This window comes from Pipistrellus kuhlii, unplaced genomic scaffold (genome assembly GCF_014108245.1).
Source record: "Pipistrellus kuhlii isolate mPipKuh1 unplaced genomic scaffold, mPipKuh1.p scaffold_m20_p_11, whole genome shotgun sequence".
In the NCBI taxonomy this organism is placed as follows: Eukaryota; Metazoa; Chordata; class Mammalia; order Chiroptera; family Vespertilionidae; genus Pipistrellus; species Pipistrellus kuhlii.
In genome coordinates, this window is record NW_023425416.1 from 6,981,671 (window position 1) to 7,000,553 (window position 18,883).

The following is an 18,883-nucleotide window of genomic DNA, read 5'->3' on the forward strand; positions in this document are numbered from 1 at the left end:
AGGACATCCTCTCCTCCCTCTCCCCTGTTCCCCCCCCCCCCCCCCCCCCCATTTCAAGCACTTTCATGCCTCAAACCCATACACATATTGCTGGAATAAAACCTCTTTGTCACCCACCCCTCCTAACATGCCCCCCTGGTCACTACATTGTCTTGAAGTGCTCTTACCACCTTCTCCTTTGCAGTTGTCATCAGTTTTCAGTGTTGAGAGGTCGGTGTTTAAGGGTGAGAGCTCTTAAACATCTCTACCAGGCTGAGCAAGCCGCTGTGCTTTTTATTATTGATGGGGATTAGCAGACCTTTCCAAGTTCCTGCCTGTTCTTCCAACAGATTAGTTAACTTGGATTCTAACCAAGTGTCAGTCATTTCCAACTGTTAAAATAGTAGCTGGTTTGACGGACAATTTAACTAAATGAGTCAATTGTGTTAACGGGTCAGTTAAGCCCCAGAGATTCTGTTTCTGTGAAAGCCTGTTAGTTACTGTAAAATCTTAACTGTCTTTCCTGTGGCTACACTTTCAGTTTCACTCTAGCTATTACAGTGGTTGATCCCGGAGGACTGTTCACTGCCGGGAATCTAAAGATTTTCCTCATCAATGTCAACAACAAAGACCCAGTTCTCACCTGCAGGTAAGAAAATAGAACTCTTTAACTGACCTTGAAAATGGGATAGGAAAATGTAGTCTCTGAAATTCATTAATGAAATTTCCATTAGTATGCAATGTTTTTCTTTTCCCTGAAAAGGAAAATAAACAAGTAAAATGTAAACAATCACTTAAGATTCTAATGAAAAGGCTTTCTTAAAAACAGAAATTTGAGAATAGTTTTGTAAAAATCATCACTGTAGGGTGTTTTTATTGATTTTAGAGAAAGAGAAGAGAGGAAAAGAGGGAGAGAGAAAGAAAGGGGAGGGAGAGAGGGAGGGAGGGTGGAAGAGAGAGAGAGAGAAAGGGAGAGAGAGAGAGAGAGAGAGAGAGAGAGAGAGAGAGAGAGAGGAGATACATCGATTGTTTGCCTCCTGAAACCTCCCTGACCAAGGATGAAACCCACAACCCAGGAATCTAGCTGTGTGCCCTGACCTGGAATTGAACCTGCACCCTTTTGGTATACAGAACAATGCTCCTACCCCTTGAACCACCTGGCTGGGGCAAATAAAATAGTTTTAAAGTATAAAATGTGTTGAAATTGAAACAGAATAAGGTATTGTTAGTGTTCTTAATGTCTAATAGGCTGGATTACTTCTCACAACCTTCAAGGAAATTCTGGTTGAAATGACCACCAGGGTTTTATAAAAACACATTGGGGTCAGCGATTTTAAGACATTGGTTCTTACTATAGGGGGCTAAGAGCTCAGTGGTTAAGCATGAATAGATTCTCTTAGAGTAGGACAGGCTTGGGGTCAAATCCTACCTCAGCCACTTTGACATTTACTTCTGAGTTACTTACTTTCTTAAAAGCTTAGTTTCCACATCTGTAAAGTGTGTGTGTGTGGGGAGGTATCTACTTTCTGGGACTGAGAAATAAATGGAAACAATGGAAACAGTACTCAGCATTGTTCTAAACAATGGGCAAGTGCTAAATAAATGGGTTAGCTATTAACATTGTCAGTTGCCACTGTCACCATGACTACCTCCAGCCCCTTACCCCTCCACCTCCATAAGGGGTAGAAAAGAATACACGCCAAGCAAGCACCACTCTAACAGCCTTTTCTTTTCCAACAAGGTTATTCAATATTGAAAATGATGTCTTGAGCGTTACTTCTATAAAGTCGACTCAGCACGATAAAGTCAACATCACATTGGATGAAGAAATCCCAATTGGGAAAACGATTGGCCTGTGTCAGGCCACCGATGAGGATGATTTGGGAGAGTTAACCTTTGGACTAGATCCGTGGAATGTTTACTTTGCAATTGACAAAGGTAGGTTGGGAATTATTTTCAGCAAATCATCTCACTTATGTGCTGTTGTTATCATGTGTTTATGTCTCCCCTCTAAGAATGAGTTTCAGGAGGGTGGGTATCAGATTGTCTTCATTTGCAGAATCCCTGGAAGAAGCACATAGTAGGTGCTTGATAAACTTCTGTTGAATAACTCTCTGCAAGCCCAGTTCTTTGTCCACAGATGACCCAACACGTGGCTCTCCACAGCTGCTGCTGACGACCACTTCAGCTCTGCACTCCACAGGACCCTCCAGCGCATCTTCTCAGATCTAAATTTCTGTTTTGCTTCAGGTCCAAATTTTTGTGAGAGAGAATCTGATTGGACTTTCTAGAGTCAGTCATTCACTTCTCAGCCAATCAGCTGTGGCTGAGGCTGGGTGGCTGTCAGAAGCTGTGGCATATCTGAGAAGAGAGGAGCTGGTCATCTTTAGCACATGTGCAGGGTTGAGCATGGTACTGAGAGGGCAGGGGATGCTCTCAGTTCTCACCCTCAGGCCTTAGCATTTCAGTTTCCTGACTTCTCACTGCCAATAGCTGCATTTCTTTGCTTGAGGGATTATTTGGGGACTGACATCTGCCCCATTCCCTCGCAAATAGCAGATTCAAAGTGTTGGAAAAATACTACCCACTCCATTAGCTCCTAGTCAAATACTGAAGAGAATTGGTACATAAATGCTCCTGCTCCTTGTCCCTGATCTGGGACAATTTTGAGTGTGTACTTTGCAATGGCTCTCAGAGTTCCCCGGTGATATTAAGCTCTAACTGTCCACAGTGGTAACTTGCTTGATAATATATTTTTTATTGGCAGCCTTGCCCTCTCTGCCTCACCACACCCATACCATGTTGCTCTGGATCACCCCCCAAATAAACCATTGCCTTCAAATCCTCCTCTCCCATCCTGCCTCTAGGGAAGCCCCAGTCCACTAACATCCCATCCGCTCTTAACTGAATCACTGCACAAATCTCTTAGCTGGGCTTCTGCTTTCACACTCTTTCATTCGTCTCAGCAGATCACCTGGGATGACTGTAAGGGAAAAGGTCAAATTGGATTATACGCCTCCTCTTAAAGTCAAACCCTCCTCTTATTTTCCTTTGCACTTGGAATGGAATTCAGACTTCTCACTTTGTCCCCTAATCCATGTCTCTTGTCTCTCTCTGCAATGTCTTTGTGTTTCTTGTTTCCCTGTTGTCCGTTACACTGCAGCCAAAGCACAAGGCCGCCTTGGTCCTTGCATCTTCCAGAATCTGATCATTAGACATTAAATATATCACATTATAGTTTTTAGTTCCTTGGTAGCATGTCTAGTGAATTGTTTTACACTTGCTTAGTGGCTTGTCTCCCAGGCTAGGTTGTAAATTCCGTGAAGGCAGGCTTCATTGTGGTGTACTCAGTGCCCAGCACAGCTCCGGGCACATAGCTGTCATTCCGCGAATGCTTGCTGAATGAATGGGTGGGTGGGTGGGTGGAAGGGAGTCATGATCTTGTTGCTCTTTTCACTTCTGATGTTCCCTCTTCGGGAATGATCTCCTCCCGCTCACCCACATTTCCTTATCCTACATGTCCTTCAAGACCTAAATAAAAGCCCCCTCTTCTAGAAAGTCTTCCCTGGTCTCCTAAGTAAAACAAAATGACACAAAACAGAACAACCAAAAACAGAAACCCAATTGTGTTTTTGCTGCCAGCTAACATAGTATGATTAATGACAGCACATAAACAATTATGCATCGTGCCTACATTTTAAATCAGTTTTTTAATTCTACTGAGCAGGGTGTAATTCATCCTTTATCTCTTTCATTGCTACGTGATAAAGTCACGGCAGCAGGAGCTGGTTTGCAGCACGGCGTGTTGTTTTGTTACAGAGCACGGGACCATGGTGACCGCTGCACGCCTTGATGTGGAGAGGGCTGGGTTTGCACGCGTTCAGTCCTTCTCCATCAAGGCCTGTGACCAGGAGCAGCGGTGTGCGGCAATTCTAGTGACGGTTTATGTCCACGGCATCAATGACAACCCCCCTTTCTGCGATCAGGATCTGATTAGGTGAGCTGAGCGGAGTAGGCTGGGTTGAGAACTCAGAGTGAGTGGAGAACAGAGGTACCGGTATTGCTGTACTTCCTGGCTTGACTAAATGCCAGTTAATCATCACATTGATCCGGTTCAGTCTCATGTTCTGGTCCTCAGAAATGAGCTGCTGGAAGCTAAACAGCCTTGCTGTCCTGGATCTGACAGTCAGTTGTTCGAAGTGTATGTTTTGGCCCAAGTGCCCATCAGTAGATGAGTGGGTAAAAAAGCTGTGGCACATTTACACTATGGAATACTATGCAGCAGTAAAAAAGAAGGATCACTTACCCTTTGAGACAGCATGGAGGGACCTGAGCAAAGTGTAATTCATACTTCATGGAAGAGTATTATGTTAAGCAAAATAGGCCAGGCAGAGAAAGACAAGTATCACATGAGCTCACTCATATGTGGAATCTAATGAACAAAATAAGCTGATGAACAAAACAGACCCAGAGGCATAGAAGCATAGAACAGATTGCAGAATCTCAGAGGGAAGGTGGGGTGGGTGGGAAGAGATCAACCAAGGAACTTGCATGCATATTTGCATAACCCATGCACACAGACATGGTGGTGACGGCCTGATACAGGGGTGGGGACAGTAGGGGAAAAAGGGGACATATGTAATGCTTTCAACAATAAAGATTAAAAAACAAAACAAAAGGAAGTGTATGTTTTGGCGTCACAGACCAGGCTTGAAATCCTGGTTCTATCGCTTATTAGCTGTGTGGTCTTGGGTAATTTATTTAAGCCCCACGGCCTTCAGTTTCTTTCTTTATAAAATGGGATAACAATATAACTTGGTCTATAGGTTGGTTTTGAAGAATAAATGGAATAATTTACATAACATTTTGAGCACAGTGCTGAGTATGTGTGTCAGTTCCATAAATGCTCTCTATCATAGTTCCATCATTCCTTTTCTGAAACCCTTGGCACTGGATATATTTCAGGATAAAGATTTTTTTTTTTTAATTTTAGGAGGGTAATATAGTATATACCATATATTATGTAAATGTCCCAAATTCAAATCCATGAATACTTCTGTAGTAAAACATATGGATACTCACAATAAGTAGGACAAAGAAAGATCTGTCAGTTCAGGTAATGTTTGATGACCAATAAGTTATGAGAAAATCCTGAGTTTCAGAGCTTTTGAATTTTGGTATTTGGATAGGGATTCTGGGCTGTATTCCTGTCAGCCTGGCTGTTTTTATTATTTGAAGCTTAATCTCTAAACCCACATCCTGTCACTCATCTATGTAGCCCACCCCACCGTAAGCTATCAGCTGTACAGGACAGCTGCCTCTGTGCTCCCGGCTCTGATGATCTAGCTTCTGATACTTACACTCATGTGGTCTCAATTGGGTCCCCATTACTCTGCCCTTTAAACGGAGATGATAGTGGCACCTACATCACAGCATTGTTATAAAAATCAAATACAACAAGGTTTGGAATGTGTTCAGTAGGGGCTGGCATATACTGAGTAAAAGTTACCTTTTTTTTTTGTTTTTTTTGTTTATCTCCTCCTCTTTTTCCTTTTTCTTTCCCCAGGAAGACCATAGTTAATTAACCAAACACTCACCACCTGCTGCAGCCAGGGCTCTAGTCCCTGGAGGTGACAGGATAAGTATTTGCTATGCTCCTTTGCTATTAGACGGTTGTATCTTGTCAGGGTGATGAGATGACTACATTTAAGATAGCAGCAAAAAGTACGAGATAGTTTTAAATTATGTGTGTTGTGCTTTAATTGTTAAAAGGAAGAACACGTGCAAATGGAGTATCCAGGGGAGCCTCCTAAAGGAGCAAGACCTATGCTAGTCTTTGAAGGATTTGTTAGAATTTAGATTTAGAAGGTTTTCCCGTGAGCACTGGGGCAGAGAGGTAGCAGGGAAGATGTGTGTGGACCCAGAGAGATGGAGGTAATCCACTGTGACCACAGCGGTGAGGACTGCACCTCTGACCCTGCTGTGCAGACGCTCAGATGGGAACATTCCCACTGCTCTGATTCCCACTCCAGCGTCTCTATTGACGAGACATCTGCGATAGACTCCTAAACAAGTCCCTGGCTGGGTGTGGAAAAGAAATACTCCCAGAAAACGAGGAAAGTCTCGCCAAATGCATAGCCCAGATGGCAAAGGGCTTCCCAGATGATGCTCCAAACCTGGACTCGGGATAAGTAGAGCATCACACACAGGCGCTCATCAGACTACCGGATGTTTATGTGAAAACTAGTACATTTTAAAAGACTGTCCATCTAAACTGACTTTTCTTCTGAAAGAACAGGTTCACAGGCAAAGAGGTGATTGCAAATAATACAGTAGTTTCAAAGCTCTTGTGTCATGACCTTGACGAGCCTCCTGATAGGATTCACTATGTTCCACGCTCAGGGCCAGTGGGGCCTGGACAGCTCTTCAAGCAAGTGCCGATGGCTGAAAACTGGGTCCAGGTGAGCCTCAGCTGTTGTATCTGCCAGGAGTCCTCCCCAGGAGGGGGAGGCACCGCATGGCCATGGCTGGGTGCTGGCAGAGTCAGCAAGAGGGACTCTGACACAGCAGAGGGGCTGGCCTCCTCTGCTGTCTTGCTGGAAGGCCTGTGGGCAAGTCCTTTCTTATCTGCCTGCCAGCGCTCCTTTTGTGCCAATCCCTGTTTGTTCCTTCACCCAACATCACCAAACACTTCACTTCAGCCAGAAGATATGGCCAAGAAAGCCACTAATCACCTCTCTTTTGCTTTGGTCCTCACCTTAACATTTTCTTGACAAGTACCTTAAGATACAAGTTGAATTTTGCATATGTTGTGAATTTTGGAAGCGTAGGCACTGAGCCAAGGGGTTTTCTGGGGCGATGTTCATTTTGAAATGCAATGCCAAACTGTCATTAAAAAAAAATGGAGTTGGGATAAACATGAAAGTTTTGTAAGCATGATGTCAACTAACATTTGGGGCATCACCTAATGCCTGCTTTATTTATGAAAAACTCCTTCCACTTATCACCTACCTCTAATTAATTTCTACATTTTCATAATTATCTATTAGGTCTTAAATGCCACTTATTTCTATAAGCTTTGTGTGTGTGTGTGTGCATGCGTGTGTGCGTGTGTGTGTGTGTTTGTTAATCCTCACCTGAGGATATTTTTCCATTGATTTCCAGGGAGAATGAAAGAGAGAGGGAAAGACAGAGGGAAACATCAATGTGAGAGAAACACATTGATTGGCTGCCTCCTGCAGGAGCCCCGGCCAGGTCCTGGGCCAGAGAGGAGCTTGTAACTAAGGTATGTGCCCCTGACCAGAAATGAACCTGGAACCCTTTGGTTCACAGGCTAATGTTCATTCACAGAGCCAGACCAGCCAGGGCTCTATAACCTTCTTTAACTACCATGACTGGCTTAGTTCTCCTGGATATGAGCTTCCAAAATAATTTCTTCTTCTCCTGTCAAACACTTATTAGATTCTGGCCTGGCCTGTGTGGTTCAGTTGGTTGGGCATCATCCCACCAGGAGGTTTCCTGGTCAAGGGCACATGCCCTAGTTCTGGGCTCCATCCCGGAAGGGGGTGTGCAGGAGGCAGCTCATTGATGTTGTGCTCTCACATTGATGTCTCCCTCTCTCTTCAAAAATCATTAAACTGCTGGAACCTGTTTGGCTCAGTGGATAGAGCGTCGGCCTGCGGACTGAAAGATCCCGGGTTCGATTCCGGTCAAGGGCATGTACCTTGGTTGTGGGCACATCCCCAATAGGGGGTGTGTAAGAGGCAGCTGATCGAAGTCTCTCTCTCATCGATGTTTCTAACTCTCTATCCCTCTCTCTTCCTCTCTGTAAAAAATCAATAAAATATATTTTTTAAAAATCAATAAACTATTCTTTAAAAAAACATTTATTAGATTCTGTTATAACTGCTTATTTAATTGTTGGTCCATTTTCTGAGTGGTCCATTTTTTTGTGTATTAACACCTCCTGAAGTGCTAGGTGCATACTGGGTACTCAATATCCTCAAATAAATGAATAAATGAATAAATGTATTCAGATACTAAATTTTAAAAAATGTAGTTTTTACTAAACACCTGGTACTCGGTGCTATATTGACCAATCCAACTGACCTTTGTGCCAATGCTATTATTATATTAGGGTTATCATCAGGTCTCTGCTCTGGGATCATATTGTTTATTGTTATATTCCTAATACCTTTGATTCTACCTGGAACTTATTCGTACTTAATAAACATTTAAAAAATGGCGAGTAGCCCTGGCCAGGTTGGTTGGAGCATTGTACATGCATCCAAAGGTTGTCAGTTGGATTCCCCAACAGGACACATACCTAGGTTGCGGGTTTGATCCCCTTTGGGGGTATGTACAGGAGGCAACGCATCAATGTTTCTCTCTCACATTGGTGTTTCTCTTCCCCCACTTCCCTCTAAAATCAATTAAAAAATAAAAACATATCCACGGGTGAGGATTTAAAAAATGATAACTTGTCATAATAGAAATAACATACATTTATTGTAGTGCTGTATCAATTACAAAGTACTTTCAAAGTATTTTCTCTTTTTAATTATTTTACTGAAGGCAGGTGTGACCCATTTTTTTTTCTATTATGCCAGGATGCTTTGTCCAAAAGTAAGGTGCTCTGGAAGGAGATCAAAGGGGTCCCCTTTTCCCACCAAGATGTCTCCTTTGTGTGCCACATGGACCAGTCTCAGCATATTCTGATGCCATCTTTACTGAACCAAAATGGCTATATCCTTACTGTTTCCAGAATGATTCATTACTTAAAACATGTACATTAAAAAAGTCAGGCCCTTCTCCTGAAATATTTTTTTTCCCAAAAGGTTGCCAAAGAAATGGATTATGAAGACCCAGAGATGATTGCTGCTGGACACACCTATGAAATGACAATTTCAGTATTTGATGACCCACATCCCTCCCACACGGGTAAGCTTCATAAACTTGTCAAGGAGCATCAAGTAAGGCACTTGCTTTAGACTCCTCACTTAAAAAATTATCTTCGTTGTTGAAAGTATTACATATGTTCCTTTTTCCCCCATTGACCCCTTCTGGTCCACCCAATCCCCCACCCCACGCCTTCACCACACTATAGTCTGTATCCATGGGTTATGCATATACACGTGTAAGTTCTTTGGTTAATCTCTTCTCTGCTATTTGTTCTTCTCATAACTGCTGCACCATTTTGGGCTAACCTGAGCTAGAATGGGCCGTTGGTGCATTGGGATTAAATCTACTCGGTCATAGTCCTTTGACACGTGTGGATTTAACTGTCATGTTTTGGTAGTTGTAAAACACCTTGAGGCACAGATATGATTGTGTGCTGTGGATCAGAGCAGGGTGCTTAGCTGGTGAGTAAGCTTAGCCAACCACTTGACACCTATTTATCTCTGCTTACTGTTGTATGAGTGAGAATGCACACTGAGTGCCCCAAGGGATCATTTACATATTCAACTACATGTTACCACTCTTTTTTAAGAGTGAATTTGTTGCTGTAGAAGTATTTGTGAAAACGGATTCACAAAAGTTTCTGGATACATCTATTATTCATGCCAAGTGTCTGTTTTGTATCTGAAACTTATGGTAATAAGTAATCTATTGTAGTAGGCAATTGGCATAAAAACATTCAAGAAGATGGTTATGTGATTACAGACACAGGCTTAGCAGTAAAATGTCAATGCCTGAGGGAAAACTTAGGAGTGATGTTTGGCTTTGATCTCTGCCAATTCTGATCTATTGGTGGTGTTTGCCTGGACCATTGAGTTAAGAAGTACTCTGAGCTTACAGCTGGAAGCAGTGGGAAAGTGCTTTGCATGGACATAGGAGGGTGGAATGGTGGTATGTGTCAGACAGGTTTGTAACGAAAGGACCTGAGTGCTGAACTTTAAGCAAAAGACTTCAAATTCTTTAGATCCCACTTGACTCACAGATGTAAGAGTTTAAGTTTAAATTTAAGTTTTAAATGTGATTTGTAGACTTAAAGTGGCCCAACTATGCTGAGGAGTGTGTAGGGGACAGGAACACATCGTGACAATATGCTCAGAAGTGTTCCTTTTGTGTTTTCTCTGCTTCTCGTTGAGGGAGTCTTACTGTTTCATGCAAAAGCCTGTTGCATAGCCCGGCTGATCTTTTAGAGAGAATGCTTTTTTTCTTGCAGTTCCTCATCCTACTGGCCTAACTAGTCCAATAAAGAATTTGTTCTTCTCACCGGATTGGAGCCTTTCTCCAAGAAGGAGAGAAAAAAAAATCTCACAGTACTAAATCCACATCCTCACTGATCCTCACACACCAACTTATTCATAACAACTGCTCATAAAGGGTGCTTTTATCACTGCACACACGATGCAGTCTATTTTTATAGGCCGATAATTAGCACAATTTCGAGTCTTTATGTATGAAACAAAAATCATAGTATAGCAAAGTTGGAAACAACACCTGCTCTTATGGCACCTGACTGGGATTTATTGAAGGAAACATAGAGGCTTTCACATGAATCACCTGTGTCTGTGGAGCAGCGCTTCCTAACCGCTCCTGGTGGTTAAGGACACATGTCAGATGCTGATGAAAACTGTAGACCCTATTCCTGGAAAAACACAACTAATATAAAGAATGCCATGGATTCTCTTAAGTGGGGTTCCATAGATCCCAGATTAAATTTTCTCGTTTGACAGGTGGCATGGATTTTCGGGAGATACACTATACAAGTGTTCTTCAGAACATGATTTCTATAATATAAGAGAATCCAGTAACAAAAATTTTGGGGTCAGATAACTGTGGAGAGCAATGCATACCTGGACATTCAAAACACAGAATGACATATCAGAAATCCATGAAGTCTTGCCATAAAGAAACTTTTAAATCATTGTTTAATTCAGCATCTTGCACTTGACATATTAAGCATTTTAGAGGAGATGTTTTGGGAGATGTTGGCAGACACAACTAAGTCCAGTACCCACTCCACATCTTACTAGTTGTGTAACCTAGCAAAACACTTAACTCTGAGAGCCTCAGTTTCTTCTTCTGTAAAATGGGGACAAAACTACTACTAATGCTTTGCATATTAAATGTTAATTATTATTTTATTTTTATTAGAAAAAGCTTCCTCTTTGCAATTTGCTTGCTTTATGTTTGACCATCAAATTCCTTATTTTCAACAACTTTCACATACATTAGTTTGAGCTTGTTGGTCTAAAATAAATAATAGATTTTATTTTTCTATGGCACACTGTACACACACATCAGGGTGAGGTAAGTAAAATACATGGACTACTTTTTACTTAGCTTTTTATAGTGTAAATAAACTTTTTTTGGGCATGATCACATTTTGTCCTCACATACTATGAAGTGGGAGATTGAAACTGATATTATTCCTCTTTAATTGATGAAAAAACTGGGCCTCTGAGAAGTTAAGCTAGTTCAAGGCCATAGAGGATATGTCAAAGCCAATCCTTGAACATGCCTTTTCCAAGTCTCTTTCCATGTCACTCCCTAGCATATACAGTAAAAGCAGAAAGTATTGTAGTATGTCATATGCTGGGTTGAGAATGACACTCCAAGAAAATCTCTAATGGAAGAGATTGTACTCATGAACAATACAATAAACTCCCTTTTATAAAATATATAACTATACACTTATACCGGTATGTGCTATATATGATACACACATACATATTCACTATTGTATAAAATAAGATATGGCATGCAGATGACATATATCTTTGGCTAGAATTCATTTATATTCCCTGAGAATGTAGAGCATGGGAATAGGGATTTGGGACCAGAGAGAATCTCATTGTAGTTTAAAATCTTCCAACAAGCCTATTTTGGGGGCACATTTAGCTTGTTTGTAGACTAAAACTGCCAATACAACAAAGCATTTATTCACTGTTCAATTTTACAGTAACTGTGATGATCATTGTTCAGATTGCTCCGGCCAATGATTTCAGCCCCGTGTTTAAAGCTGCGCACTACTCATTCTCCGTTCCAGAAACATCAGGAGGTAAGAGATCCCTCTCCTCCCCCCATTCCATGATGTTGAAGCACAAGGAAACTCTTACCAGATCCCAAATGGGTGACCAATGGGAAGGTGACAAAGCATAAGCAGGAGAGGGAGTTTTAAGGGTTCCAGACCCTCAGAGAATGGCAGCGACCTCAGCATATCATCCTGATGGCTCCTCAAAGGCTCCCTTGCAACTTGATGTCAGATCTCAGATTTTGTTTTGTGATGGACAAATAGACATCACAATAATTTTATTCCATTTCTCTTCTTTCCTGCTTCTGGATTAGGTCCCATGTAAAGGTAGTAGAGACAATGTGGCCATTGTCCATGCAATTTATATCTTGTGAACATCTGAGGTCAGATTTCAGGTCCAGAGTCAAGATCCTTTCTAAGCCATGACTTAGAATTGAATTAGGACACACACACACACACACACACACACACACACACACACACACTCTTTATTTTTCTTTTTTCTCAGAGAGTTGGTTGTTAATCATTTGCCAGCACATCACAGGTAGATCCCACTACTTCAAACCAGCTTGTTTCCTTGCAAACAATACAATGATTACACAACTGTTTTGAGGACAGACTAGACCTAAAAAGCCCACATATTCGGATTTTAGTTCTTTGTTGGCCCTACCATGCAGTTTTGAACAAATCCTTAAAACTCTGTAAAATGAATGCACGTGTATGGTCCTAGTTCTGGAACATAAAACAGTTGAATCTTATAGTTTACCAGAGGCCTGGTGCACGAATGTGTGCATGGGTGGGTCTGCTGCCTGCCTCGGTGGGGGCTGATAAGGGGTGGGCCATTGCAGGGAAGGGAAGGTGGAGGGTTGGCTGGTCGGCCCCACCCCCGATCAGGGTGGGAGACCAACCGGGGGGGAAGGGAACACAGGCGATTGGGGGGTGCTGATCAGGGCCCTGATTGGGTGGTTGGTTGCCACAATGCATGTCATAGTGACTGGACCTTCTGGTAGCTTGGCTTTTACACATATAGATAACCAGACAGTTCTAAAAAAATTGCATATAAACTGAATTAGTGTAAACAGGATCCTGCTGCTCCGCCATAGAGTTTTGTTGTCATTCCTTTTGTTGATAGAGCCTCATTCCCTTTATTTATTTTTTCTCTTTGACTTCTTCCAGTTCAGGCAGTCTTCTAGCTCTAGGGAGTTTTATTAGAAGTGCTTTATGGTGAGTCTCTATACAGAAGTTAAATAGTTCACATGTTTCTAATGATCGCCTAACTGATAAGTTGTAAGTATAAAGCAGGGGGTGAGCACTGGTTTCCAGGGTCCCTCAGGGAAAAGACCTGCAGCCTTCCTCAGATGACTGAAGGGTTTCCATGACCCTCCAATATTCACAGCAACCAGTCTGGATTTAAAAATTAAGACTGGCTTTTTTATTTTTATCTTTTTATTTTATTTTTTGGGGCATTTTTAAATAGACTTTATTTTTTTAGAGCAGTTTTAGTTTTAAATTGAGAGAAAGGTACAAAGATTTCCCACGTACCTGTGGGCTCCCACATACCCATAACCTCCTCCGTTATCAACATCTCCTATCCCAGGGTACAGTTGTTACAACTGGTGAACTTACATGGACACGTCATTATCACCCACCATTCATAGGTTTCATTAGGTTCACTCTTCATGTTGTACATTTTATGAGTCTGGACAAATGTATAGTCACACACAAATAGGTGTGTGACCAGAGGGTATCATACAGAATAGTTTGACTGCCCTAAAAATCTATCTGTGCTTTGCCTATTCACCCTTCTCCCCTCCTCAAGCCCCAGATCTTTTCACCATCTTATAGGTTTGCCTTTGGAAACTGGCATTTTTAAAAGATAGCAAATAGTAGGAACCAAGTGTTTTACCAATGGTATGTCCGTTTCTTTTCCAACTATCTGAAGCTGTCCTGAAATATAATTTTATGTTTTCAAGGTAGGACTCTCTAAATGTGTTGAATACGGCTAGCTTTTCTTAATCATAATTTAATACCTTCGTGATGGCTTATGGGAAGAATTTAGAATTTTCAATTATAGCACTGTCAATTTGGAAGGACTGCAAAGATTCAACCTTTTTTTTTTTTTTACCGTGGGCGCGGGACAGAGAATTGGGCCACACAGCTAGTGAATGGCAGAGACGATGGGTAATACAGACTTCCAAATTCCTGGTCCAGGTCTCTGTTTTGTAGTTTCATCTGCTTTTTTTTTGATGAATTTTGATGATTGAGGTTACCAGGAGTTTGAACACAAGTTCAGAGAATTCATACGAAGAGATAAGGGGATCTTGTTGTGTGTGTGATCTACTCTCCAAAAGGCTAGTTAATGTCCTGTTGTAACAGAGAGAGGACTTTTCCATCTTCATAGGGAGCAGCATGATGTAGCAGAAAAACGAGAGTTGGAATCAAATAGAACTGGATTTGAATTCTATCTCTGCCACTGTTAGTCAAATGACTTTAGGCAGGTCATATAACCTCCATGTGCCCTCGAGTTCTCATCTGGGAAATAGAGATTACAATAACAATGTCATAGTTGAGATGAGAATTAACTGATAATTACATGTATGTAAAGTATATGGTTCATACTGACAAAAGCCGCAACAGTATTGCCAATAATAATAATAACCACTAACAATACAGTGCCTACCATGTGCCAGTATTTTTTCCTTGCCATTAAAAACACACACAAAACATTCTTTGATCTTCCTTACCAGAGGACAAAGAATAAATGAAATTAAAAGAGGGTTGGTGTTCTGAGGCAATCCCCCCCCAGAGGAGACTAAACCATCTACACAGCTCAGTCATGGCTCATTTTAAATGAGGGAATTAAAACTACTCTGAAAATAAACTCTCCTCAGAATATCTAACCTTTAGCTTGTAGTCCAGGAGCACATTAGACGATCCATTAACGTGCAGTGTTTTTCATGCTGTTGGTTAGCATAGTCTGTCAGAGTGCCTTGAGCACCACATGAGGCTTTTTTGTTATCCTAACAAAATTATGGGACTCTATAATATTTAACTTAAAATAAAATTCGATGGTCTGTAATGAGCAACTAAATCTCTCATTGACAAATAGCTTATGAAAGAAGGTAGGCATAATCAAAAAAGTTTTTTTTTTCTTTAACAGAAATGATTTAGAAGAAAATACATGAAAATTGAATCACAGTGGGTTGCAGGTCACAAGGGAAAACACATTTCATTTCCAATGGTTTTTGATAAGATGTCTGGCAGAGTCGCAGAGTTTCATAATTACTCTATTTCAAACTTTAGCTAAAGTTGCTCAAGATGACTTTTAATTTTATTGGAGGGTTAATTTTATATATACAGAAGGATAGGCTTTCCATTATGCTTAACCAGGTGTTAAATGCAAAAACAGTGCCAACTTTGCCTAGAACTGTAGGATAGAGATGGCAATTTTACCTTAATCTATTTTAAGTGGTCGCTGATCATTTGTAACACCTTTTTTGAGGTTGGACTCTTTATACTCTGGGTTTGTCATAATGAAATATTATTTTTTTTCCAGAAGTATGTTTTCTCTGTTGTTAGTATTCTGAGTTGTGTTCATTGCCTGCTTAATAACATTACCAGAGACGGATGAACCTTAGTCAAAGAAAGATGCAGCCGGGACCGGTTTGGCTCAGTGGATAGAGAGTTGGCCTGCGGACTGAAAGGTCCTGGGTTCGATTCCCGGCAAGGGCATGTACCTTGGTTGCGGGCACATCCCTGGTGGAGGGTGGGCAAGAGGCAGCTGATCGATAATTCTCTCTCATCGATATTTCTAACTCTCTATCTCTCTCTCTTCCTCTCTGTGAAAAATCAATAAAATATATTAAAAAAAAAAGATGCAAACTGAAAGAAATCCTCTGAGGCTGCAGTTGACGGTGTCCCATTAAATAGTTCCTTCACTGTAATTTTCATTGATGATTAGCAACTGCAATGTCCTATGTGGTGGTGTTCACTACATGGAGGAGTCTAGTCATATGTGGTGGTGTTCACTACATGGAGAAAGTCTGGTATCCATCCTCCCTGGAACTTATAGTCCAGTCAGAAAATGACTGAGGGGCAAGTCTGTTATACCTGTTATTTATTACTATAAATATGCTGTGTAGCCCCCACTCCCATCCCCACTCCAATTAGAGTCTAATTTCAGGAGAATGGGTCAGGCACCATGAACCTGTGCTTCTGGCACGATCCTGATAGCATTGCCTGGCCTCCAGGAAGTTGGTGTTGGGCACTGTGTTCCGTCCCCCTACCCACACCAGACAGACAGGTGCAGGTCGGGACAGGCATCAGACACAGGGCTCATGGCTGGCAAGTGCCTCTGATCACAACTGACTAGGTGCGAGCTGTGGCAGCCACAGCAGGGGCGGGATGAGTGGGAGCAGCAGGCAGGAGTGGCAGGTGGTGTTGGACTGTAGGTTTCCACTGGATCCCTGCAGGCCACCCTGAGGGATCCACTGATGCACAAATTTGTGCACTGGGCCTCTAGTCTTAGTATAATTTGTAGTAGGAAATAAGCATGCAATACATGTAATTATTGATATTATGAAGTTCTGGTTTACTCATATTATTTGACTTAAGCCACTTCCATCATGTAGAGTTAGGCTTTTCAAGCACATTTCATTGTTCAAAGGCATTCAGATTGGCCATTTGAGAAACTATGATACTATTTGGAAGGCAAAGACTTGTCAAGCTTTTAAAACTTGTGTATCTGCATGACAAGAATGAACCTTAATAACTGTTAATGTCAGCTTTCTACAAAGTTGGAAGAGTGACCGCCATTGATGAAGACTACCCACCAAACTGTGTTACGTACAAAATAGCTAGTGGTGACATTCAAGTTATACAAAGATTCTGGATTCACCCTCGCTCTGGAATGATTGAGCTCACCACCCAGCCAGACTACGAGTCTGTGAAGCAGTATAACCTCACGGTGGAAGGTGTGGACTGTGACAGACTTCATCCTCGCACAGCGATGACCGTGGTGAGTAGAGACCCTCAGGTTTTGATATAATAAAGATGATCCATTAAGTTCTAATTTATTAAAATTGAAATGGTCAAGGAACAACAATGAAAAGTGGTCACATAATAAACGTAATTCTCACAAGATTTAGAAGTTTGTAGTGATTGCAAATACACATCTAACATTTATCATGTGCAAGCTCTTGTTCTTGGCACATTTTATATGTTGATGTAGTTCATCTTTGCATTCAGTCTTCATGGAAGGCAATATTATCATCATTTCCACTCTACAGATGGGAAACCTCAGGCACAGAGTTTAGAAAAATTACTTGAAGTCACTCAGGGTTTGTAGAACTGAGCAAACCCAGGCTGCCTCTCATTGGGAGGTAATGTTTACAACGAAGGTAGTTAACCAAGGGACATTCTTATGGCATTGCAGTGGGGGATAGTGTGTGTGGCTTCTAAATTATTTTAGAAGCATCGAAGAATTCTTAACAGATATCAAGAGTGAATGCTGCTGTGTTAATGATGTGGTATGTGTTATTAATGACTAGAAGGTTTTGTCACTGAAAAAGAAACAGATATAGGATGGAAGAATTTTTAAAAAAATACATTTTATATTGATTTCAGAGAGGAAGGGAGAGGGAGAGAGAGAGAGAAACATCAATGATGAGCCGAAACAGGTTTGGCTCAGTGGATAGAGTGTCAGCCTGTGGACTTAAGGGTCCCAGGTTCGATTCCAGTCAAGGGCGTGTACCTTGGTTGTGGGCACATCCCTAGTAGGGAGTGTGCAGGAGGCTCCTGATTGATGTTTCTAGCTCTCTATCCCTCTCCCTTCCTCTGTAAAAAATCAATAAAATATATTTTTTTTTAAAAAAGAAAGAAAGAAACATCAATGATGAGACAGAATCATTGACCTGCTTCCTCCTGCATGCTCCCTACTGGGGATCAAGATCACAACTGGGCATGTGCCCTTGTCTGGAATTGAACCTGGGACTTAACTCTGCAGGCCAACGCTCTATCTGCTGAGCCAAACCAGCTAGGGCAGGGTGGAAGAATTTTAAGATCCCCAGCTGGCCTGATGACTCACTGTGCCTTTCCTCTTACTGTACAGAGACCTGGCTTGCTGCTCATGTGGTGATTAGGTTTCCTGATGTGTCCTTGTGAGCACCAGTTAGATTGACTTTCACGGGGACCAAACTACAGTTAAGTGGACAGGATTCTGTAGCTTGGTTGTCTTCCCACTTTTACAGATGAAGAAAACAAGGTTAAGTCACTTGTACCAAAATCTATACCACACACAATACACATGTTAGTTCTATCTTAGTATACACCTGTAATGTGCTGTCCTGGCAAGGTGAAGGCCCAAAGTTTTAATAAAGATTTCCAGTCCTGTCTGTTTCCATTATATCACGGTAGTCTCCCTAGCATCACATGAAAGCACCCCACATATAGAAGAGAACAGATAGCTGCATTCAACTACAGAAGTAGCATTAGAGATTGAATTATTCCCAAAGAATTTAGCTGTGTTGTTAAAACAATACAGAAAACGTTTTAGAAAGATAATACTTGCAAATACGAGCACACCAGGGATGATTCTGCAAATGTTGTGAGAAAGTTATTACTCATCTGAAAGTGGGCAGATAACCTTTCTTATCCGACTGGTATTCGATCACTGACATTTAAAAATCCTTGATATTTTGATCTTTTCCCATGTAAATCATGGTTTCCCAGTTTATGGCATTTTAATTAAGACAAGGTTGATAAGAGCTCCTGATTAAAGTCAGAGCACACTTTGAAGTAATCATATTGTTACCAAAAAACATATTGGGCTTGAGAGAATGATGCAGAGGAGGACCCTAAGTTACAAAAGAGCAAACTCAGGATATATTTGCCATTAAGCAGAAATATTTAAAAGGTTCAAGG

General features: G+C 41.4%; 1 protein-coding gene across 1 annotated transcript in view; it reads left to right on the top strand.

Moving 5' to 3' along the window:
- The first annotated feature begins 323 nt into the window (after nt 1–323).
- The window catches only part of LOC118715053 (cadherin-related family member 3-like), a 28,545-nt gene continuing 9,985 nt past the window's right edge, over nt 324–18,883 (top strand). Inside the window, exons 1-7 of the mRNA XM_036430643.2 lie at nt 324–628; nt 1,721–1,917; nt 3,799–3,976; nt 6,278–6,440; nt 8,817–8,919; nt 11,891–11,989; nt 16,747–16,979. Coding sequence (XP_036286536.2) covers nt 3,810–3,976; nt 6,278–6,440; nt 8,817–8,919; nt 11,891–11,989; nt 16,747–16,979 — 765 coding nt within the window. The 5' untranslated portion in view covers nt 324–628; nt 1,721–1,917; nt 3,799–3,809. The remainder of the gene's footprint in view (nt 629–1,720; nt 1,918–3,798; nt 3,977–6,277; nt 6,441–8,816; nt 8,920–11,890; nt 11,990–16,746; nt 16,980–18,883) is intronic.